This window comes from Mustela lutreola, chromosome 10, assembly GCF_030435805.1.
Source record: "Mustela lutreola isolate mMusLut2 chromosome 10, mMusLut2.pri, whole genome shotgun sequence".
NCBI lineage: Eukaryota > Metazoa > Chordata > Mammalia > Carnivora > Mustelidae > Mustela > Mustela lutreola.
In genome coordinates this window covers 96,346,334-96,369,844 of record NC_081299.1, presented here as the reverse complement: position 1 = coordinate 96,369,844, position 23,511 = coordinate 96,346,334, and the positions used below count along the sequence as shown (strand labels likewise).

The following is a 23,511-nucleotide window of genomic DNA, read 5'->3' as shown; positions in this document are numbered from 1 at the left end:
GAGACAAGGAAGCTTTTGCATAGAACAAGATTTTTGTTTTCAGTTTTTCTTCCTCCCCCTTCCCCCAGTTGTTAGCAGCTTGATGTGTCATTCTCCCCAGCAGGGGAGGGGGTGGAATGGCGTGGATTGTAAACTCCCTCCCCCAGTCTTCCTGTCCTGCAGAGGGGGCAGCTTGGCTGGGCTCTGGTTCAGGCTGGGTTCTGGTTCAGGGTCGGGTGGGTGGTTAAGGCTTGGCTGGTGTGAGAAGGCTGTCTCCTCTGTCTTCAGAGCTCATTCCTCCACTCTGGCTCTACTTGCAGGGACAGGCCATCTTCTCCCTCCTGCTCCTGGGGGAGGTAGTCGTGACATTGGGGCCCTAGAAAGAAAAAGAGGTGAGCCTGGCTTCCTTAGCTCCTCCCCTTGTGCTGTCCCCTACCTGGCCCCGCCATACCTGAGGTAGAGGGCCTGAGCTTGCTCAGGCCCTGGAGCAAGTTCTGTCCCTGCTGCAGGTCCAGTTTGGCAGGGAAGGGGCACCCAGTGTACCCCCCGTTTTCTTTACAGAACTCCAGGAATCTGTGGGGTACAGGGACATTCACACAGAGCTGTGCAGGCCTAGCCGAGGCGCGGCTTGGTCCTACTACACTGCCCTGTGCCTCTGGGCGAGCAGCTTATCCTCCGTGAGGCAACTTAAAGGTGGGGACTGAGGACCACCAGATGAACCCACTGAATAGACTTGAGGATTAACTGAGCCACAAGGAGGCGCTTATACAGCTGCACCTGCCCCAGGCTGGGGGTGGTGGCTCCTGAGAGGGATTACCGGGGTGCTAATGCTCACACTTTCCAGTCAGGGTCATGGCCCAGGAGGAGCGGGTTGCCCACCACGATGAGCAAAGCCTTGGCCCGGGTTACAGCCACGTTGAACCTCTGGAAGGAAGGAGTGCTAGGGTCAGAGGAGGGAAGGACAGGACCTGAAGGAAGGAAGTGCTCACACCGGCCACCAGCCCTCAAACCTTGGGGTTCTTAAGGAAACCGAGGTTGAAGTCCAGATCCAGCTGCACAAAGCTCTGGCTGCTCCGCACGGTGGAGATGAGGATGACGCTGCGTTCTTGGCCTTGGAACTCTTCCACGGAGCCCACCTGGAGGGTGAGAGACAGGGCCTGCAACCTGGGGCTCGCAGGGGAAATCGAGGGCCACGCCCCCTCCTCAGGGAACCTGAGCTGAGCACCAAGGCGAGTGGAGAGACATCCTGGGCATTTGTCACAGTGGAGGGACTGAGCAGGAAAGAGAGCATGTGGATTGCCCTGAAAGCTGAAACCTGAAGGGGGAGTCCAGGTAAAGGGGTGTAGGCTAGAAAGGGTTCTCAGCCAAGAAACAGAGCTGCGAGGACTTGGTAACCCAGAGCAGTGGTTTTCAAACTTCCTGAAAAAACAATCGCTAAGTACTTATAGACAAACTGGAGGCCTTTAAACCTTCAAGCATCCACTCCGGCCACGTGCTAGATCACCTGAGGAGCCATAAAAAAATGGCCATGCCCTGGCTCTGTCCCCAGAGAGCCGTGCCAGCAGGCCAGGTGTGGCTCTGGCACCGGCTGCTAAAAGCTTTCCAGGTGATTCTTATCTGCAGCCAGGGGCAAGGACAGCCATATGAAGAGTCAAGGTGCAGACTCACTCACAGGGTGGGAATGGTGAGTGGGGCACACCACCACGTGACAGGGCAGACAGGCTGGGAGTTGGGACTTTAACCTCAGGACAGAGGCCTCAGACAGCCTGCAGCTAAGAATCAAGAATCTGCTGGGGTGCTTCTTGGTCCCAGCCCAGGAGGACAAGCCAACAAGCTGGGATCTGCAGGAGTGAGGGGCGGGGTGAGCCCTCTTGTGTCTCAGGCAGTTAGGGTGGGGCGCCTGGGGAGGTCTCTGGAAGCGGAGGGACGTTCGGGGAGGGTGAAACAGTGGTGAGTGTCACCTTCAAGTCTTTGATGTCATCCAGTCCCCGAAGCTCCTTGTCAAGTTTGGTGATGCAATGACGGATTTTTTCCACCTGGAAGATGGGGACAGGTGCCTTTCTTTCATGCTATTACCGCAGTGCAAGAGGGAGCCAGGCAGGAGGCCAGGGAGCTGGGGGGCAAAAGCTGTCATAGCTGACCACTCAGCTCTTCTGAGCTCAGCAGAGGCCCGAGCTCCTGGAATCTCCATCTAGTGGTCCGGCTATGGAGGAGGTATGGTCTCGGTGCCGGGGCGGGGGTGGGGAGGGAGGTGTCACACCCTCAACAGGAACTGAGGGCCTGACCTGCTTCCGATAAGGAGAGATGACGCCCACGCTTCGAGGGCTCAGGCGGGCTTTGCCCTTCTTGGAGGAGGGGGCCAGGAGCTGCTTCAGGTAGGAGGTCACTGTGGCAGCCTCTTCTGGGTTGAAGAAGGATGGACTGTTGCCCTCACGCTCGTCCTTGCCCATTACGCCGTGAAAGATGATGGGAAAGCCCTGGATAAGGGGTCAGGGGAAACCTTCAGCCAGACCCCCTGTGTCCCTTCTCTCCCAGCCCGACACCCACCCAGGGAATGTGGGATACCGGGCCAAGGGGACAAAGCCTGTGACTTTTGCTCAGACCCGCCTCCTACCTTGTACCTTCAGTAGAAGGGAAGCTAGGATACAGGGCAGCAACCTGAGTCCCTGCCCTGTTCAGCCTCACCTGTCGAGGCAAACCCTCCCAGCGGCAGAAGCGCTCTCGGTCCACAACGTCAGCACAGGCCTGCAGCTCTCCTTCATAATAGAGTCGGTTAGGAATATCCAGTATGGTGGGGTGGGACCTGGGGGGCAGGAGGAGGAAGATTACTTCCGCCCCACCCTTGGGGTCTCCCCACAGCATCCCCTTGCCGCCCACCCTCTGTGGACGGCAGACTCGCGGGACTGCAGTGTGCGGCTGGACACTTGTAATTGCATGAGAGGCAGAACCCAGCAGGGGTGCTAGTCAGAGAGCATCTGGTCCATGGATTTCACGGGCCAGTCAAATTTAAAAGGAAACCACAAGAAAGGGGGAACCCATCCTCAGGTTTCCATTTTGTCAAGGAAGGACAGTACAAAAACAATTTTCATCTACTACTGCCATGATTTGATGAAATCATGTGTTAAGCCTAAAAGAATAACACAACAGCTACCGCTGAGTGAACGCTCAGTGGGACTTACCCACTGAGAACTGAGAGCTCAGAAATTCATCTGAGCATTTTAGGTACATGAACTCCTCAACTAAATCAGGTACGGCTCTTTAATCTGAATAACGATTAGGTTTATGAAAAGCCACACTGTCCGGATTTTCCTGATTTCCCCTCAGACTGCCCGGAGACCAGACAAATCCCCCAATACACGAATAAGCAAACTGCTCTAGAGTGAAGCCACTTGAGAGGTCAGAGCCTGTGAGCAGCAGTGATGGGGCTAGAATGGAGGTCATGGGATACCCATGGCCCACCCCCAAGCTCTGAGCAGTGCCGGTAGGAGGGAGCCCCGGGCGGGGACTGCGCGGAGCAGGTGAAGGCGCAGACTGGCAAGCACGGTGAGGGGCAGGGTACCTGTAGTTGCGCAGCAGCTTGGTTATGAACTGGGGGTCATAGCCACTGGAGCCCTTCTTGTACAGGGTGTTGTAGGTCAGCAGCCGCTCCAGCAGGGAGTAGCCCAGCCCATGCTTCTGGGTCAGCGGGGAGCGCAGCACAGGCCCCAGCTGCCTAGGGTCTCCTGCCAGCACCAGCTGCCCTCCCGGATTGTCTGTTTCCTTGACTTCTATCAGCCCTGAGAGGCGGGGTGCCGTGGGGACAAAGTTAAGCAGTGGGACCGCCCCCAACCCCATGCAGCATTGTTTACATGAAGCCCGCCCTGAACCCCTCACCTGCTATGGCCACCAGACTCTCAGGCTCCATGGAGTGGCCAGCCTCGTCAATGAAGATGTGTGTGAAGTGATCGATGGGAAACTGAGCTGAGACCAGCCTGGGAAGCATCAAGCGGACCAGGGGTCACATCTGGGCACCTAACCACCAAACCGAAGGCCCACCCAGGCCAGCTTCTCGCCCCATTGCCAGGCACCGTTCTTCCCTAGCCCACCTACCTCCTTCCTTAACACACACGATACACACACACACTTCCCACCTGCTGGCCGTGATGAGCGTGGTAATCAAGACTCGATATTCCTGTAGCTTTTTCTTGGCGGGAAACACATAATCCCCCTTCTTTGGATCCCAGTTACAGCAGGGCTGTGGGGTGCAAAGGGACAGGGGAAATCAAGCCAACTTTGCCCATCCTCACCCTCATGCTGGCTCTGGGTCTTCTAGGCCATTTTATTCAGCCCCTCACTTCCCACACAGGGAAATGGAAGGCCCAAGAGGGGTCCTGACCCACCCAAGCTCCCACAGCAAGTATCAGAATCCAGGTAACCTCATTTCCTGGCCCCAGCATCCACCCTGAGCCATAACTAGCACTTGCCGTCCCTCAGCCTGGCATACATCTCCAGGTACCTTGATGTCCTCGGGTACCATGCGGATGTCCCTGCTGGGGGCCAGGAGGCGGTAGATGGAGCTGGGCAGGTGGACCCGGAGCCGCTGACAGAGGAGGTCAGCCCCTGAGTTGGACGGAGCGCAGGCCAGGATGTGGGCTTTGGGCAAGTGTTTCACCACCTGGAGTGGGGAGAAGCACGGTGTGGGAAGCAGCCTCTTTGGCTCCAGAGGGAGGGGACCTGATTGTGACTCATGTTGGCATGGGGTGGCATTTATGTCCCAGACCTGAAGGAAGCAGTGACCCAAAAGCCAAGTTCTGACCCCTTCCTCCCAACCTCCCGCCCCCACCAAGTTCAAGTCTGCACTTTACTGCTGGAAACCTAGTGTAGTAAATATTCGAGTGTATAATGGCCAAAAAGTGACTGGTGACTCCGAGTCATATGGAACCCACCCTGCCCAACAATGCTCAGTGGCCACACTGAGTCTTGATGCCAGCCAGGGGGTGATCAGGGAGCTGGAAGCACCCAGAATCTGAGAGCTGCTCGGTCCCTGGGGGACTTCAGTGTAGGCCCCGGGTCTCTGGTCAGGCCCCACCTGCTTGATGGCTTCCACCAGGGTGACAGTCTTGCCAGTGCCTGGAGGCCCAAAGATGATGTAGGGGGCTGGGCGGGTAGTGCCCGTGACAATGTACTTCATGGCCTGCAGCTGCTCAGGGTTCGACTCCAGACTGCGGTCGTACAGCCTGGCAGAAGGGCCAGAAACAGGATGTCGGCTGGCGTCCCAGAGGCCTCCCCGATTCCATCCCCAATGCCCCACACACCAAGTGGCCCCAGAGCACCCCTGCCCAGTCTCACTTGAGCTTCACATCTGAGGGCAGCAGCGGGACCCCACGGGAGGCCGTGGGAAAGAGCATGGGCCACAGCGGCCAGCGACCCGTGAGCTCCAGGGCACGGTGCTGCACGCGCAGGGGCTGGCGGTTGAAGGTGAAGTTCACCTTGAAGGTCAGCCCATCCACAAAGCGGCTGAGGAGGCTTTGGGAAAGGAGTGGGGAAAGAGCTCTGGTTAGGGGCCAGGATGTTCTGCATCTATCCTGATTCCATCCCCACTTTTCAAAACAGCCATATGGAAACTGCCCGCCCCCCCACAAGGAGAAGCTGCTACTGAGGCATCTCAGGGCTACCCCTGAAGAAAAGCTCTGTCCTCGGGGTCCCACTCATTTCAGGGAAAAACACAGCTGCTGCTCTGGCCTAAGAATTATCTATAGACCCTTCTAGCTTCTCAAGGGTCCCCCAATACCCACCTCGTGGAAAAGCTCAGCTTGACACGGTCCAATTCCACCTTATGGACAAAGCCCTTATAGGTGACAGGGTTTTCCTGATGGGTCTCAGAAGACAGAAGTGCGAACAGGTGGTCACCCCGCAGCACTGAGGGGCGACTCTCGGTCACCCCGGGAACCTGTGGGGGGTGGACACAGGCAAGCTTCTATCCCAGGGATGCCTACTAGAGGGCCCAACCGCCTGGCTCTCCAGACCTCCTCAGAGCCAAGGATAGGAGGTGGTGTTGTCCTTCTACCCCAAGACCCTTCGACTTGCCATGGCAGAAGTTTGGGGATGGGCAAGAAGACAAGTCTCCCCAAAATGCAGAGAGAGACTGAGCCCAGCAGTCCTTTTACCATTTCAGGACTTGAGAGCCAGATTCCCAGCCCATCCGTTTGCCCTCTCAGCCAGCTCAGATCCTGCTCTGCCCTTGAAATCTTGCTCAAAACTCAGCTCCATGAGGCGCCTGGGTGGCTCAGTGGGTTAAAGTCTCTGCCTTTGGCTCGGGTCATGATCCCCGGGTCCTGGGACTGAGCCCCAAATTGGGCTCTCTGCTTGGCAGGGAGCCTGCTTCCTCCTCTCTCTGCCTGCCTCTCTGCCTACTTGTGATCTCTGTCCGTCAAATAAATAAAATCTAAAACAAACAAAACCTGCAACAACTCCTGTAGGAATCTTCCCTGATCATTCCAGCCCCCCTGCCTCTCAGCATGTGTCCTCCTCAGCACCTGTGTGCAGCACCCAATGCTCATGTGTTACTCTGGGCTTATGTGTACAACGCTTGACATCTGAGAGTCGGACAGGGATATAAGAATCATCCAGCCCAGCTCTGTACTTTCTAGCTAAGGGAACTAAGGCCCAGAGACAGCAAGAGACTTGCCCAAGGCCACAAAGCTAGTGGTAGCCACGTGTGGATGAAAACCCAGTCCCGCCCTCCGCACTGCCCTGCTCTAACAAGACATCATCAGGGAAACAGAACAATGCTCTCTCCTAAGCCTATGGACTGGCTGATGGAAGTCCACCCACCCCACACCAGCCCCGAGCCCCGACCTCCAGGGTAAGCAGCCTCGGGTTCTGGTCCGCGGGGTCCCACGTCATGGGCACCGACTCCAGGTCGTAGTGCCGGATGTCATGTTCCATCTGTAGCTCCTCTAGGTGCAGCAGGAGCCGGAGCTTCACCTCGTAGTTCCTCCACTGCAGGCCTGTCTCCAGCTGGGCCCTAGCAGTGCCGGGGGAGTGGGGCGCGGCACGGAGGTGAGAACAGGATGGGTCAGGCCACCCCCATGCCCAGGAGCGGCCGCCCTCTCCCGTCCAAGGCTCTGGGGTTCTGGGGCTCTGAGAGCACCAGGAATCAGAAGACTAGAAGGGCAGAGAAGCAGCTGGAAGCTCAGAAGCCTCGGCGCACAGAGCCCTGGCTCTACTCCTTACTCCTAATGCCCCTGCCCCCTAATTCAGACCTGCCTTGGCATCCACACCATGGATGCTATGGCCTGGAACATTCTCCCGCTAAGATGCTCCTGAGACGTACACCCTCGCCTCATTCAAATGTCGTTTTCTGCTCCAATATCACCTTTTCAAAAGAGGCCAGCACTAACTGCCCTTCACAAGACCGCGCACACCATCCCTTTATCTGAAATTGTAGCGTCACTTGTGTTCTTTGGAGCACTTGGCACTACCTGAAACTGTCCGATAGATGCTCATTTCCCCCCACTGCCATGGGCAAGGCCCTCATCACCTTGAGCCTGGTTCATGCTGCGTGCTCAGTACAGAAATGAAGGAATGGCACACAGGAGGCTGGGGACAGAGCTGTGGGGCAGAGCGAAGAGACTGGAAGGCAGCACAAGGGGAGCAGAAGGGTGGCTCTTACTTTATCTCAGCGATCTCCTTTGGGGCAGTGAAGATACTTGTCCCCTGAAGAAGGATGGGGAGTAGCTGCCGGAGGCGAGGGGGTGGGTAGTACGTGCCCAGCGCCATACTCAGCTCCAGGTCATAGCCCTTAGCGCTGCAAATGGGGGGAAGCAGAGTGACCCCAAGTCCGAGATCTCGCCCCTTCAGAGTGGTGGAGACAGCCCCTTCCCGGAAGATGCAACCTTCTAGAAAACTGCTGCTGAAAGGGTCAGCAGCTTTTGCCCCAGGAGGCAGAACTTACTACCCCATGAGGCTGCGCATCCCAAGGCTGGACCATTCGTTTTTGGGAAAGAACCATACTTGGAAACATTAAAAAAACACATATTGGTGCGGGGGTCGGCACCTAGATGGCTCAGTGGGTTAAACCTCTGCCTTTGGCTCAGGTAATGATCTCAGGGTCCTGGGATTGAACCCCGCATCGGGCTCTTTGCTCAGCAGGGAGCCTGCTTACCCCCCTCTCTCTGCCTGCCTCTCTGCCTGCTTGTGATCTCTCTCTGTCAAATAAATAAATAAGATCTTTAAAAATAAAGAAAAAGATAAAGAAAGGAAGAAGGAAAGAACGGGCACGGGTTCCTTTGCGGGTGAAGTGTTCTAAAACGGATCACGGTGTTAGTAGCCCGTATCTGTGAATATACAGAGAACCTCAATTGCGTACTTTACATGGGTGAATTGTACAGTATGTGAATTATCTCCACAAAGCTATAAAAGGGAGAGAGAGAGGTCTACCACAGGCTGCCTGACAATCCATCATGCGATCGAAAATGCTTAGCATTTTTTCAGGGTCACCTGCAACTTTCTCCCAAGACAGAAAAGGTCTCTGAGGCCTAGAGGAATTACAGACTCACTTGGGAAAGGGGCCCTGGCTCAGGCTCTGGGTTCTTCCCACGGGCCCCCACTGTCGTGCTGGGTACCGCAACCCGGACTGAGTTGGAGGGGAAGGCGTTACCGATCAGGTCTCTCTCCTTCCTCTATCCGGCTGGTCACTACAGGGTTTCCAGTTATCCGGGTCCGCTTGAAGGGAGTCGTGGGCTTCAACTGCGCAGCCAGGGGACTGTGGGCAACAGCGGCCAAGAATCGGGCGATGTAGAAGGTACCAGCTCCTTCTGAACCCGGCTCCCCAGGGCCCAGCAGCTCCCAGAGCACTGTGGCCGGGAAGTAGCCCACAAAACTGGTCTTGCAATGGACATGGAGCTCGTAGCACTCGCCTGGAGGAGGACAGCAGAGTGAGAGGGGACAGGGAAGGGACACTCCCCCAGGAGCCACAGCCCAGGGCAGGAAGCATCCCCTTCCCCTCACCCAAGGGACAACAAGTGTGTTTCCCGAGGCACCAACTCTTCCCAGGGCAAGCCCCTGTCTACCAAAGGCTTTTTCCTGTGGAAACCCACTCACCAGGGCCCAGCGGGCAGGGCAGCTCTTGTTCTCCATTGTAGAAGGCAAACTGGGGGGTCCGGCAGAGTGGGAAGAGGTGAGTGAGGGTGACAGGCTGAGTTCCTCCGTTCCGAAGCCTCAGGGTCAGCACCTCCTTGCGGTTCAAATCCAGGCGGATAAGGAGCTGCCCCTCTCGGGCTTCATGGGGCCCCTGGACTTCCACGTCCACCCCATGTTTCCCGTGAAGATACTCAGCCCTGGGGAGAGTGGGAGTTAAGGCGGGGCTGGGACAGGAAGGGCCTAGAACAGGGGAGGCTGGCAAAGAACCAGCTCAGCTCAGGAACCCCACTGCCTCCCCCCAGTGGAGCTTGCTCCTTCCCCACCCTTCCCCCACTCCTTGAAGGAGGGCGCCTTACCCCAACCTGAGGCTACCAACTCTTCCCCCAGCCAGACGGATACCGCCCCCCACCCCCATACCCACACACCTGTCATAGAAAATCTTGGCTAGCAGTGACTTGTGCTGTTTGCTGATGTCTGACCCCAGCTTCACTCTCCTCTTTTCTGGGAACCACACGTTGGCCCAGCGGTCGAGTCTGAAGAACCTGACCCGAGTCTTGGTGACGTAGGCCAGATTCGCAATCTTCATTCCATACAGCATGGAGGAGAAGCCAGGGGCAGGGGTCCCAAAGCTGCCGGAAGCAGAGGAGACTGGGAAGTGAGGGAAGGCAGGGGAGCTTGGTGGGGAGGGCAGAAGGGGACCATGTCTGCGGGTTGCTCTATGTGGGACATACCAGCACGGCTGTGGAACAGAACAGGACCCAGGGACAGAGACTCAAGGCTGGGGGGGAGGGTTCATAGGAATTTTTAAAGTTCTCGGGGAATTCAGTAGGCTTCCCAAGACAAAATATGATTGTTTACAACAGCAGGTTGTAGACAGTGCATTTCTGAGGAGGAAAGCCCAGTGCTGGGCTAGTGATTTGGAGGACTAAAGGCAGAGAAAGAAATGAAGATTTTTGGTGGGGGGAGAGGGGAGGGGAACTATTTGGGACAGAAAAAAAGATAGCAGCAACCCAGCGGAAAGAGCTGGGGCTAAGGGGAAGCCAACTGAGAGGATTCAGAGGGGTGGACCTGGGGTCCTGCCTGACGGTGGAGGAGGGGAGAGAGGGGTCAGAGAGCACAGATGTCCAGGGTGTGTGGGCAAGGTGGCTGATCAGACAGCAGTTTCCACCCGAAGTCAAAGGGTGCAGGTGGAACCCAAGCAGGAAGGGAAAGGATCCTTCTCCAGAGATCAAAGAGCTTGGTTTTGTGCCTAGAGAAGGTGAAGACAGGGAAAACTGGTCAGAAGGACAACAACTTCAAGGTTTAGTGCCTGGAATTCAGTTTAGTCAACACTTACAGAGATCTTTATGTGCCAGACCCTGCGCTAGGCCCTGGGGGTTCAAGGAGGCGAAAGACCCAGGCCCGCCTCGAGGAGCCCAGCACAGACTGAACACATGGATTCCAGCATGCTGCCGGGGGCGGGGAGCAGGGGGGCGCAGCCAAGGAGGGATACGGAGCCAGGCTGTCTGCAAAGGCTTCCCTGGGGACAGTGGTCTGAACGGAGTCCTGAAGAACAAATGGGTGTTAACCAGGCACAAGAGCTCGGAGTGCGAAGTATGAGCCGAGGTGGAAGGCTATGTAAGGACAGATGCTGGGGGCCGTGGGGCAGGCGGCGTCAACCTCCCACTTGGCCCCAGGCTGGGTCACCTTGGCCTACTTCACTTCTCAGAGTCTTGCTTTCCTCCCCTGTGAAACAGGGATAAGGCCAGGTTCCGCGGCGGGGCTGCTACGAGACGGGCGCTGCGGTGTCCGTCTAGCCAGGGCCTGGCACATAAGGAGATCTCTGTAAGGTGTGCACCGGTTAGCATTAGCATCACACACAGCCGGGGGGGGGGGGGGGGGTGCGCACTACCGTGAGAAAGGTGGGGCGGGCGTGGTGGGAGGCAGCAGAGGTGGGCAGGATCAGGTCACGCGGGTTCGCCTGCCAGGCTGGGAAGCCTGGACTTCACCCTGAAGGCCCAGCAGCTCCCTTCCTCTCCTGGCAACCAGGAGCAGCGGGGGGCATCCCCACATGGGACATGTCCAAGATCTGGACCGCCGACCACCCTCCCTCAGTGTGTTCTAGGGAACGAAAGCAAATGCTCGTTCCTAGGAACCACGGTAAGCCCTACTTAACTGGCAAGGCTAACGCAGCATGGTCATCACTAGCGTGTAATGAGATCATTCGTGGTCTGGACCATTCCCTGGTGCCCCCTGCCTGTCACTCTGCCCCTCTCCCTTCTCACCCCAAGCAAATGAGAGTGATACTATTCGGGAAACTTTGAATCAGCTCTGATTTGTTTTAAAAAGATAGTCAATCATTTCCAAAACATAACAGAAAATGCTCAGTAAGCGGTACCTACTATTTATTAGTATTCGTATTAGTAGTAACAGTAGTACTAAGAGTAGCAGTGGTAGTAGGAGTAGTAACAACTTACTTGCAGCCCACAGCAGAGGCTACACTGTGGTTACAGAACCCCCGCGGGTGGTGGGTTTTAAGCAGGGGAGTGGCAAGGTCTTATGTGCATTTCAGATCACTCTGGCACCAGGACTGGTGGATTTGCTGGAGGATTTGCTGGAGGCAAGACTGAAGGCAGGGACACCAGTTAGAAAAAGGCCATTGCAACAGTCCAATCAAAAAGATGACAAGGGCCTGCACGAGGAAGTGGTACAGAAGAGGGGCTCTGCAGATCGGACAATGTATTTAGAATGTGAAATGAGCAGAAGTTGGTGACTGACAGGAGGGGGGAATGGAAGCAGGGAAGAGGGAGGCGTCCAGGACAGTACTCAAATCCATGCCTTGGTTTCCGGGAGCATTCCTGGGATAGAAGGGAAAGACAAGAGGAGGAGTAGGAGGACACTGGAGGGCTGACCATGACCTCTGGATTTGGACACGCTCAGTTTGAGATTCCTGGGGTCCAGAGGCAGCTGGTTGCAGGAGTCGGAAACTGAGAACTCAGGCCAAAACCAAGCCTGAGCCCAGACTAACACTCAGGAGATCCTCAGCGGTCGTTCCAACCACAGACGTGTGCGGGATCTCCCCTGGGAGTGTGAGTCTTCTGAGAAGAGCCAAGACCAGGGGGACCCAAGGAGGAGGAGAAAACTCCATGAGAAAGGGAAGAGAATCAGCTGGAAGTCTACAGGCTCAAAGGCTGCCCAGAGGTCCAGTCACAAAGGGTCTGAAATCAGGAGGAGTCACAGCCATTCCCCAGGGCCCCTCGATAAGTATCCCAGATGGAGCACAGACTCAAATGCCAGTGGACGCCAGCTATGGGCATCTTCTATATCTGACCCTCTCAGGCACCTGTACACTCCCCTTTCTGAGCCATGGGTGGAATAAAGACTCACATGCCCCCTAACTCCACTTGAGGAAACAACAGTGCAGGTACCTAGAGATGCAGCAGGCTCTCAGCATAGTGCCAGGGAGCAAGCCGGGCTCCAAGGAGGCTGCGCAACCCCCAGATTGCAGCCCTGTCTCATAGTGGGGGCAGTTGCTTGCTGTCATCTTCACACAGCTGTGGCCGGCAGGAAATGGAGGTCCAAGGCAGCCAGATCTTCTGGCTTTCAAGAGAAACCAGAATCGCGGTGCCTGGGTGGCTCAGTCAGTTGGGCATCCGACTCCCGTTTCGGCTCCGGTTATCATCTCCTGCTCTGGAGATGGAGCCCCCCCCCCCCCCATGTCAGGCTGCCTGCACAGCAGGCAGTCTGCTTCCCCTCTGTGCCCCCTCTCTCAAATAAATGAATCTTGAAAAAAGAAAGGGAGAAGCCCAAATCAAAATCTGAATGTGCAGTCTCCTAGTTTTGGAAGCTTGTGCATAGGCACAGGGCCAGGAGGAACTCAACTTTGCAAGTTTTGCAACTTCTGCCCGGGATACTACCCACTATCTCAGTATTTCTCAAATTACTCCCCAGCCCTATCACCACTCCCCAAATTCCCTTATCCCGGGTCTAAGGCAACAGTCAGAACAAAAACATTTTTTTTTTTTTCCATCAGAAACTTAGTACATGCTTGTGGGGAAGAAAGTCCCTATTCTTGTACTCTTCTTCATCTAGTCACCCAGATTTCTAGGAAGAAAGATGAACACATCCATCCAACACGACCAGATGAAAAGATGTTCCAAAGGCAGAGAAATGCAAATTACAGTCAAACCGAGATACCATTTGACTCCTGTTAGACCGACAAAAGTGGAAAATCATCAGAGCATGAGAAGTGGGCTCTCACATACTACTGGCAGAAAGGGGAAGTCCGACCACCTTTTGGGGAACAATCTGGAACATCTCTGAACATGTGAAATACAGGTCTCCTTTAACCAAGGAACTGCATTCCTGGGAAGGTACCCCAGAGAAAGAAAAGTGCCTGTGTATAAGGGTCTGATCTGGGGCACTGGGGTGGCTAAGTCCTTGAGCCTTTGGTTCAGGTCATGATCCCAGGGTTCTGGGATGGAGCCCAGCTTCTGGCTCCCTGCTCAGCGGGAAGCCCGCTTCTCTCTCTCCCACTCCCACTCCCTCTGCTTGTGTTCCCTCTCTTGGTGTGTCTCTCTGTCAAATAAATAATTTTTAAAAATCTTAAAAAAAAAAAATAGGATCTGATCTGACAATACTTAGCAGACGGCTGAATAAACTGCCAACGCCCACCCACGGAAGCTAGGCAGCGGTGAAAAAAGAATCACACCCACCCAGATGCCTAAAATTTAAAAGGCCGACAACACCAAATGTGGGTGAGGATGCAGACACACCAGCACACTACACCAGCACACTCCTGCACTGTCAGCTGGAGTAGAGATTGGTGTAATCACTTTGGAAAAAGGCGCCGTTTCGTGTCAAACTAAACATAGGATGCCATGTTCTTATTTTTAACAAAAGGAGTATTACATGTGCAATAAAAATTCCATTACTAAAACCCAGTATAGACCTCGCACTAGTATTTATCCAATAAGTACTTGCTGGGAGAAATGGGTGCAAGGATTAGCAAGTAAATTTAGACTACTTTTGTTTTGTTTTCTGAAGATTTTATTTATTTATTTGACAGACAGAGAGTGAGAGAGGCAACACAAGCAGGGGGAATTGGAAAGGGAGAAGAAACAGGCTTCCTGCTGAGCAGAGAGTCCGATGTGGGGCTCGATCCCAGGATCCTGGGATCGTGACCTGAGCTGAAGGTAGACACTTAACCTCAGAGCCAGCCAGGTGCCCCCAAACTATGCTTTTATGGACAAAACAGATCACACTGTGAACACTGAACCATAGGCTGGCACCAGAGCGCTGCTGGGCAGGAGCCTGGAGTGTTACATGTCAGGTGGGACACATGGTCCAGACTTGGACATATATATAATTATATAATATTATGTACCATTATAAATGTGATAAGTATATAATTTACATACTCCTTTACATATACTGTCCAAACTTGAACACACATATAATATATAAATCTACTAGGGTGCCTGGGTGGCTCAGTGGGTTAAAGCCTCTGCCTTCGGCTTAGGTCATGATCTCAGGATCCTGGGATTGAGCCCCGCATCGGGCTCTCTGCTTGGTGGGGAGCCTGCTCCTCCTCTCTCTCTGCCTGCCTCTCTGCCTACTTGTGATCTCTGTCAAACAAATAAATAAAATCTTAAAAAAAAACACTACTAAGTTCACATATAAATAAATATAATATATATAAACGGAGGCAGGGAGTAGAAAGGAAGTGAAATAAAATGCATGAAGACCAAGCCCCAGTGACTCTACTTTTAGATGACTACATACATTTGAAATTATTGTTATAAGCCAAAAGAGTAAATTATGTCTGACTTAAGCGATAAGACCTATTTATCAGTAACTTGCAGGAAGTTGAGAAATGGGCTCAGGAAACTGGCAGGAAGTAGGGAAGGCTGAGCAGCCAGACCCTAGACAAGGTCACAATGGAGGATGAGTCCGGGAAGCTTTGCTGCCAACCACCAAAAAAGAGGTCAAGCAGCTTGCCTAAGATTTAAAAACAACAATAAACACATATCTACCCTGTGATCCAGCCAAGTCTCCCAGGTATATCCCCAAGTGAAATGTACAACAATGTTCACAGCAATTTTATTCAACATGGCCCTAAACCCACAGCAGGGTCCACGAACAGAACAGAGGAACAAACTGTGATTTGTATTCAGACGCAGTATAGTACTCAGTGATAAAAAGAAGCTGGCGATGAACACAGCACAGATGAATCTCAAAAACATGGCGCTGAGGGGAGCCAGGCTGGCTCAGCTGATAGAGCTCGCCACTCTTTAGCTTGAGGTCATGAGTTCGCACCCCATGGATGGGGTAGAGTTTACTTAAAACAAACAAAACATTATGCTGAGTGAAAGGTGGCTTTCACAGGTGTCCATACCTGGGGTGCTTCCTGGTTTCTGCTCAGGTCAGGATCTCAGGGTTCTGAGATGGGGGCGTGCTCTGTGGGCTCAGTGGGAAGTCCGCTGGGGATTCTCTCTCTCCCTCTGCCCCCCTTCTCAGATAAATCAATCTTTAAAAACAAACAAAACAAAACAATCCCCCCCATAAAGTGTATACCTCTTGATTCCATTAAATGAAGTTCCAGAGAAGCACAACCTCAAAAAAAAAAATCAAGAGTGGTTTCCTCTGGGTGGGTAAGGGTGAGGACCCACCAGGAAAGATGGGGGAAACTTTGGGGGTGATGTCATATTCTATGTCCTGACAGAAACCACACACGATATATGATTTGTTAAAACTCACAGAATGGTGCAATTAAAATGCAGTCTGTAAGTTTCACTTAAATTTTGAACTCTTACAGTTAATAATCATCATGCTGAAGTCTTTGGGGTGAGGGGCACTGAAGTCTGTAACTTACATAGAAATATACTGAAAACACTAAGATGGACTGATGGGCAAGTGTGCAAAATACTAATTAAGAAATCTAGGTGAGGGTATCTGTGTGTTTGTTGTACAGTCATTTCAACTTTTCTTTATGTTTGAAGTTTGTCATTAATAAAATGTTGGGGAGGAGCACCTGGGTGGCTCAGTTGTTAAGCACCTGCCTTTGGCTCAGGTCATGATCCCAGGGTCCTGGGATTGGGTCCCACATCAGGCTCCCTGCTTATTTTTAAAAAATAAAATAAAATAAAAATTAAATTATATTAAGTGTTGGGGAAAAAATTCCAATTATGTATTAGAGGTCTACACTAGATGATCAGATCAGGAAGGATTTCTGTGATGTATTGTTGAGTAAGAAAAGCAGAATATGGAAAATGCATGCACCATGATCCTTTTTATTTATTTGTCTGTTTACTTTTTGAAGATTTTATTTACTTGACAGAGACAGATGCAATGAGAGGCACAACACAAGAGAGAATGTTAGAGCAGAGGGGAGAAGGAGAAGAGGCTGAGGAGGGAGCCAGATGCAGGGCTTGATCCAGGACCCTGGGATCATGACCTGAGCGCAAGGTAGCTGCTTAATGATTGAGCCTCCCAGGTGCCCCAGCATCACCCTTTTTAAATAAAACAACCCAAAGAACACCCAGGTTGATAACATGAGTTTTCTGAGCATGGGACAGAAAGTGGAAATGGGAGGTGGGATGCTGATGTGGGGCGGGACCCACAATAAACAAGGACATATTATGATGATGGGGGGGGAGGGTGCAAACCGACAGAGGTGTGATGTAAGTTTGGGTTCATAAAGAGATAAATGATGGGGTGGACACCCAAAGGATCAAAAACTTCTGAACATTAAGCATTAAGGGCCCTCTCTCCCAAATACCAATTAAACTGTTTGATGTGTAATTTTTCTATATGTACTTTTTTATATAGACTTAAAAAAAAAAAAGATTTTATTTATTTATTTGACAGAGAAAGCTCATGCACAAGCACTGAGAGCAGCAGGCAGAGGAAGAGGCAGGCTCCCTGCTGAGCAGGGAGCCGGATGTGGGACCAGGCACCCCTAGTAGGCTCCACACCCAACGCTGGGTTTGAACTCACCATCCTGAGATCAACATCTGAGGTCAGGGGCGCCTGCATGGTTCACTGGGTTAAGCATCTGCCTTCAACTCAGGTTATGATCCCAGGCCCTAGAATGGAGCCCCCAAATCAGGCTCCCCACTCAGCAGAGAGCCTGCTTCTCCTCTATGTCTCCATCTGCTAATGCTCTCTGGCCTTCTCTCTCAAGTAAGTAAAATCTTTAAAAAAAAAAAAAAAAAAAAGACCTGAGATCAAGATTTGGACACTCCACCGACTGAGTCACTCAGGTATCCCACAGACTTTTTTTTTTTTTTTTTTTAAAGATTTTATTTATTTATTTGACAGACAGAGATCACAAGTAGGCAGAGAGAGAGAAAGAGAGAGGAGGAAGCAGGCTTCCTGCAGAGCAGAGAGCCCGATGCGGGGCTGGATCCCAGGACCCCTGGGATCATGACCTGAGCCAAAGGCAGAGGCTTTAACCCACTGAGCCACCCAGGCACCCCTCCCAAAGACTTTTTAAGCACACAAGTTTTTCCTGTGTGCTGCACACATTCTCCTACAACCGACTTCTTTCACCACCACGAACGGACATCCTTCTGGACATTCTACCAAGCTGCCTCGTTCATGGGGATGGCTGCAAAGAACAGCACGGTATGAATGTGGGTGGTGTGTTTCACTATTTGTCCAGTAATAGACAGCTAGGCACCCACAATTCCTGGCTATTTCAAATGTTTTAACAACCATCCATGCACAAAAACTCTTGTAGGAAGTTTATGGGACAAATGCCTTCAAAGTAGGTCTTCTGGGTCAAACAGACTCTTCACACCTTCAGAAAGTTCTGTCACATTGTCCTCTGAACGGGTTGTATAAACATAATATTACCACCAACAAGTATTTGGGAATACCCTTTTCCCACGCCCTAACATCAGAAATCTTCAATCTTCTCAACTTTCGACAATCTGATAAACAAAAAAAAAGTATCTTGCTTAAATCTGCATTTCCCCAGATCACTGACACAGTCGACTACCTTTCCTTCCGTTGCTTAGTCATTTGTGTTTCCTCCCCTAAACCAACAGGAGTTACCACCAAACACAAATATGACATGCCCCTCCCACATGACTCCGCCATCTACAAGATGGTGTCAAACCTTTTAAGGCGGCGTACTTGGATCCTCTTCAGAACAAGGACACTGCACACACAAAACAACATCAACAACAGGAAACATTTACTGAACACTCCTGTTTGCCGTCTGAAGTCTCCGCGCGCATTATCTCATTTAATCCTCACAACCAAGTACCGACTATTATCACCCCATTTTAGAGAAGAAAATACTGACAGGTTCTCCTGTCAACCCTCCTCCACCGTACCTCGGCCATTCCCAACTATTTGGATCATTCTCCAGACTTCCCTGTCCCCATGGGCATCCTCAATCTGTAATGCCCTGCCCTTGGCCCTGTCATTTGTTTGGTGAACAATAATAAATCTTTTTAGATGCGGCGCAGGAAAAAGTAGCTAGAGGAATGGCATTTCAGAACAAAATATCAAAACTGGCAGCGATCTTAAAGGGACATCTAGTTCTGTGTTTTTACCAACTGTGAGTTGCAACTCTCATTAGTGGGTCAAGACCAGGATTTTTATAAAACTGAAGTAGAAAAGGACAAGAAAATAAAAATCAGAGGGCACAGGGAGTGAGGCTCTTGAACTGTTTCAAGGACACACACTGTCCTGTGAAAGCGGAGTACCCCAGGCTCCAAAGTAAAATATATTCTTTCCTGCCCATACAGGTCTAACTACCCAGCTATTCTCTATGCAGGAAGCCAGAGGGATTTTTCTAAAACTGTGAATCCGTCAACTCCTACTTTGAAACTTTCTGTGCTTTCCTATTTCTGTTAGGATTAAAAGTAAGCAAACAAACAAGGCCTCTCTGGCAGCTGGCAAGGTCCTGCCCCATGGAGCCCCTGCCTCCCTCTGGCCTCCGGTCACGGTTACTGAGTTCACTCTAAGGTCGTGAGGGTGCTACTCCCTCGGGGTCTGGAATGCTGTCCCCTTCCCCCTTGGCGTCCGGGAACTCCTGTTTATCTTCTGAGATTAGGTTCCAACATCACTTGCTCGGAGAAACCTCTCATTCCTAGACCAGGTCAGGTCTCCCGAGTTCCATAACTACCATCGCGTCCTGGACCTTTTGTTCCAAATACTTATCATGACCATAATTAACTAAGGACGTTTCAGGGCCGCTGCCGCCTTCCTTAGGTTCGTTCTGTGCATCTAACAGCGCATCTACAGCCACTTGCACAGTTTTGCTTTGCTCACAGGAGGTATCCAGCCAAGATTTGTTGAAAAAAAAAAGAAAAGAAAAAGGATGAGTCTCCTGCCCAAGGCGAGAGCACTCTTCTCTGGAAACTTCTCTTGACACCCCCCCCACTCCTCATTCCAGCCATCACTGGAGTAATGACAGCTACCACTTCCAGAGCCCACGTAACAGGCTATGCAAGGTAAAGGCTTTACCTAGGATAGCTCATTCTGGCCTCGCCCAAGCCAGAGAGGACGACATACATTCTTTAATGCACGTTCACAGGAAAATTTAGATAGTTGTTCAAAATCCAGTGCTAAACTCCTAAGTGGCCCAGGAAGGATTTGAACTCCAGCTATCCATCTCAACTATTCCAGCCCCTGAAGTATTCTATGACGTTTGTCTCCACATCTGCCACGGTCCCCCGCCCACCAGACTAGATCAGAGGCAGGAACCAAGGCAGAGTCTCATTAAACCTATCTGCTAAATAATGAACAATGGGGGAAAAGCAGAAAGTTGGCTGCAGAGCATCACAACATCCTGAAATAACCCAGCTGGATGGGATGCACCCCTCCCAGCATAGGAAATCTCCCCCAGACCTCCTGATAGGGGGTGACTGGCTATGGTTCTCCGGCAGCCCACCCTCTCGAAGATCAACTCTAGATCCACTTGACTTACTAATTCAATGACATCCTGACAGGACTTACAGAGGGTCTGCTCCCTACCTGGTTCTAGGCTGGGGTCAGAGAAAGGTGCCAATGTGACAAAAAGCCTGTGACAGTGTGGTTGGGGAGCCGGCCACAGACCAGTTCCAACACAACACAAGTGTACCGGGCTATATAACCTGGCTGTGAAGAATGAGCTCACAGAGCAGCAGTGAATTCCCACTGGGAGGAAGAGGGCTGATGTCACAGCATTCCAGCCTGGGTTTAAAGGATGCGCTAATAAAGAGCTCTCTAATCTTAACAAATCTCCAGCCAGCAGGCGTGGGGAGGTAGGGGGGCATGTTGAATGAACCTAGTTCTGCCTTCTGGAGGGGCAGGTTAGTATAAACCTCTCCACCAAGACTGTCTTCAAAATTCAACGATTACTACCTTGTTCTCTCCAGTGTCTCTTTTTAAGGCACACATTTCTCCAGTTTTTAAGTATCTTTACACCCAACAGGAAGCTTGAACTCATGACCGTGAAATCAAGAGTGGCATGCTCTACCAACTTGCTAGCCAGGTGCCCCTCTTCCTTTTTTTTTTTTCTAAAAACTAGGTCTCATGACAGAATATGAATAAACACAGACTCTTTTTCTCCTCCTCCTCCGAGAATTAAGACTACCTCTGGCCTTCAAATCCAAGGCCAAAGCCAAGGTCAATGTCACCTTCTCCAGCAAATTCCCATACAGAGGAATGGAACCTATTTGCATAAGACACAAATTTCCCTAATGACAGGGGAGTGGTACCTTATTGGCATACAAAACAAATGCATATAGTAAAATTACTTATGAAACCCCTTATATTCACCCACAGTGCGCATTACTTCTGGTTTTCCATATATGCCGTCAGAGCCTGCGTTTTCCCAGGACTGGAACACACTGCCTAGCTTTGGTTCAGAGCTGATAAAAGACTCTCTCCTAGACCCAATTTTAGTTAGGTTTCTCTGAACCTCTTCTCCATTAGGCCTCAACCTTGTCCCCCACCCCTTAATGTGTCCTCTTAGTAATCTCCCATCCACTGACCCCCTGCTGCTGGCTATCAATTCCCAGCTGTCTTTGCTGGGTTGGGAGTAGAGCTCGCTCTCCCATACAATACCCCTAAAATAAAGCCTAAATAAAGCCTTCTCCACTGGTCTACCAAGCATCCAAAATAATACATTAACAAAGCCAGAAGAAATAGTTGACTTGTGTTCAGGGCCACAAGGTACTTGTATTTCATGAACACAGGTGAATTCAGAGATGTTAAGTGCCGATGTCTCGATAGTCACTGCTCTTTCCTTCCTTCTCTTCAGCAGGTTTCTTTTCTCTATCATATTTCTCTCCTTATTTGACCACTTATGATGGTATACGGTATGCACGCATACCCCATGCCTATTACAGCCTCGTGCATTATTCCTCTCTGTCCCCCACAGGGCCCAGCACAGGCTGAGGGCATAAACAGGTCTTAATCGCTGGCCCTTCCTCAGATGTTGCTCGAGCCTGTTAGTCCCTCTTAAAACGTGACACTCATTACTAAAAACAAACCAAACCCAGATATGATCTGGTCAATATGGAGAGTCACTACGTCCTCCCCCAACCCCAAACCACATTTCTATTAACACAGTCTAACACTTCTTTGACTCTTTCAGCAGCCACACCGACCTTCTGGTCTGTTAAAACCCAGAGCCTTTTTCAGGAGGTCGGTTATGAAGCCGACATCCCCGCCGTCCTGTAGTTATTTGTGTAAGTCTTCACATTTATCCCTGTTAAATCGTGTCGTGGTTTTTCGGCCCAAGGCTGCAGCCTGTTGATAGGTGTTTGGGAAGCACAATTCGGTGGTTTGCCAGAGAGAAGTGTCTGATTTTCACTTAGATGCTAAAAGGAAAAGGGGACCAAACAGCCTGCAGCCACAGGGTGAGAAGGGCCTCCAGGAGGCTGGCCCTGGGTCTCCATGGAGAAGCCACAGGTGCTAATGGAGATTTGGTACGCACGTAGTTTGCGCCCTCATCTTCTTTGCCGAGCTGCCCAAGATTCTCCCTCCGAACCCGGGTCTCCTCCGCTCGCCGGGATAGCGGACCCCCTCCGCAGCAGCCCCTCGGCAGCGGGGCGGGGGTCCCCGCAGAGCCCGCGCCAGAGCCGGCCGCCAGCGGCAGGCAGCTCCCTCCCGCGGTCCCGCGATGCCTGGGTCCCCCACTCCCTGTCGAGCTCCCCTCCCCCCACGCCGAGCGCACCCCCCACCCCCGCGAGCGGCGCGTGAGCGCGGGACCCCGCTCCCCGCCCGGGGCCCGGGCCGCCGGGGGGCGCGGGCTGCGCGGGAGGCTCTGCGCGGGGACCGGGTGCAGGGGCCCGGCCGGGAAGAGCGGGCGGGCTTCGGGCGGCGCTGGCGGGGCGTGGGCACGGCGCGGGAGGGGAGGTCTGCGCCGCCCCGGGACCGGCTTGCGCCACTGGGGGAGCTGCGTCCCTCCGCGCCCCGGGGCGGGAAGGGTGGCCCCGCGGAGGGGGTCGTGGCGGCGAGCTGGGCCCGCGAATCTGCGCCGGGGAGTGGGCCGGCCCGTACCTGATCTTGAAATCCCAGTTATAAACGGTCCGCAGCCGCTCGCGATCTGTCTCCATGTCCAGTCCCCGATCGACTAGGAAACTCTCGAAGCACTGGCCCGTCTCCCGGAGCTGCCGGCAGCTGAACTTACTGGGCATCGCGGCGGCGGCTGCGGCCCAGGCAGGAGGGTCCGTGGAAATGAAACTGAAAGTCGCCGCCGCGGATGTAAGTTGGCGGCCCTGGGATGCGGGTGCAACAGGGGGAAGACCCCTAACTCTGACCCCTGGTCCTGCAAGCTCCCTTCGCCCCACCAGGATTCCCTCCTCTGTTCTTTTCCTACCTGAGCCTTCCCTTCGGTCTCTCCGTCCTATCCCCTCCCCCTCCTCCCATTAACTCTTTCCTAAGGAGTCTGACCCCTCCCTCAGGGCCCTCCCCTTACCCCAAGCTCCCTCCCCTGGCTTCTGGCCAGAATCCGAACGTGGCTACCGCCTGGGGCCCCCAGAGCCGCCCGGGAGGACTTCCGAGCCGCAGCTAGGGCTACTCCCACGCCCACCCCCTGGGGCCTCGGGACTTATTGAAAAGCAGGAGAGCAAAGGGCAGGGACTGGGACCTGGGTTGGCTGCGACTGGACTAGGGCAGCTCATCCAGCACCTCCCCCAGACTGCAAGGGACAGAAACCAGCGCGGAAGCGAGCGGCACGCCCCCCTCCCCCATTCACCCCTCTCGGGCTTTTCAGACGCAGGGAGGAAGGCATAAGAGCCAGATAAGTTCGAGGGAAAGAACCAAGTGTTTCTGAGATAAAGGTGTGTACGTGTGGGAGGGAGGAACAAGGGGCTCCGCCGGCGCGAAGAGTCATTTACTTTTCTCAGCCACACAGGTTTCGTTTTAGTGTAAAGGCTGATGATCCCTGCCCTTGAGCTACGTATTTGGGCACTTAATTGCATT

General features: G+C 52.8%; 1 protein-coding gene across 5 annotated transcripts; it reads right to left on the bottom strand.

Moving 5' to 3' along the window:
- Positions 1-13: 13 nt before the first annotated feature.
- MOV10 (Mov10 RISC complex RNA helicase) lies at positions 14-23,280 on the bottom strand. 5 transcript variants are annotated; one of them, XM_059137706.1, is made up of 22 exons: positions 22,907-22,980; positions 22,588-22,770; positions 11,559-11,707; positions 9,528-9,731; positions 9,064-9,299; positions 8,621-8,879; positions 7,634-7,768; positions 6,817-6,985; positions 5,754-5,908; positions 5,308-5,484; positions 5,048-5,195; positions 4,475-4,633; positions 4,110-4,213; positions 3,853-3,950; positions 3,539-3,755; positions 2,665-2,782; positions 2,265-2,456; positions 1,941-2,015; positions 990-1,115; positions 815-903; positions 431-552; positions 14-355 (listed from the first exon to the last, which is right to left on the bottom strand). In XM_059137706.1, the coding sequence occupies exons 4-22, from the start codon at positions 9,698-9,700 to the stop codon at positions 264-266; spliced, it is 2,844 nt and encodes a 947-aa protein (XP_058993689.1). In that variant the 5' UTR covers positions 9,701-9,731; positions 11,559-11,707; positions 22,588-22,770; positions 22,907-22,980; the 3' UTR covers positions 14-263. The 5 variants fall into 5 exon arrangements, with proteins under 5 accessions (XP_058993689.1, XP_058993687.1, XP_058993686.1 ...); XM_059137704.1 differs by lacking the exons at positions 11,559-11,707; positions 22,907-22,980 and adding an exon at positions 23,177-23,280; XM_059137703.1 differs by lacking the exons at positions 11,559-11,707; positions 22,907-22,980 and adding an exon at positions 23,006-23,155.
- Positions 23,281-23,511: the final 231 nt, after the last annotated feature.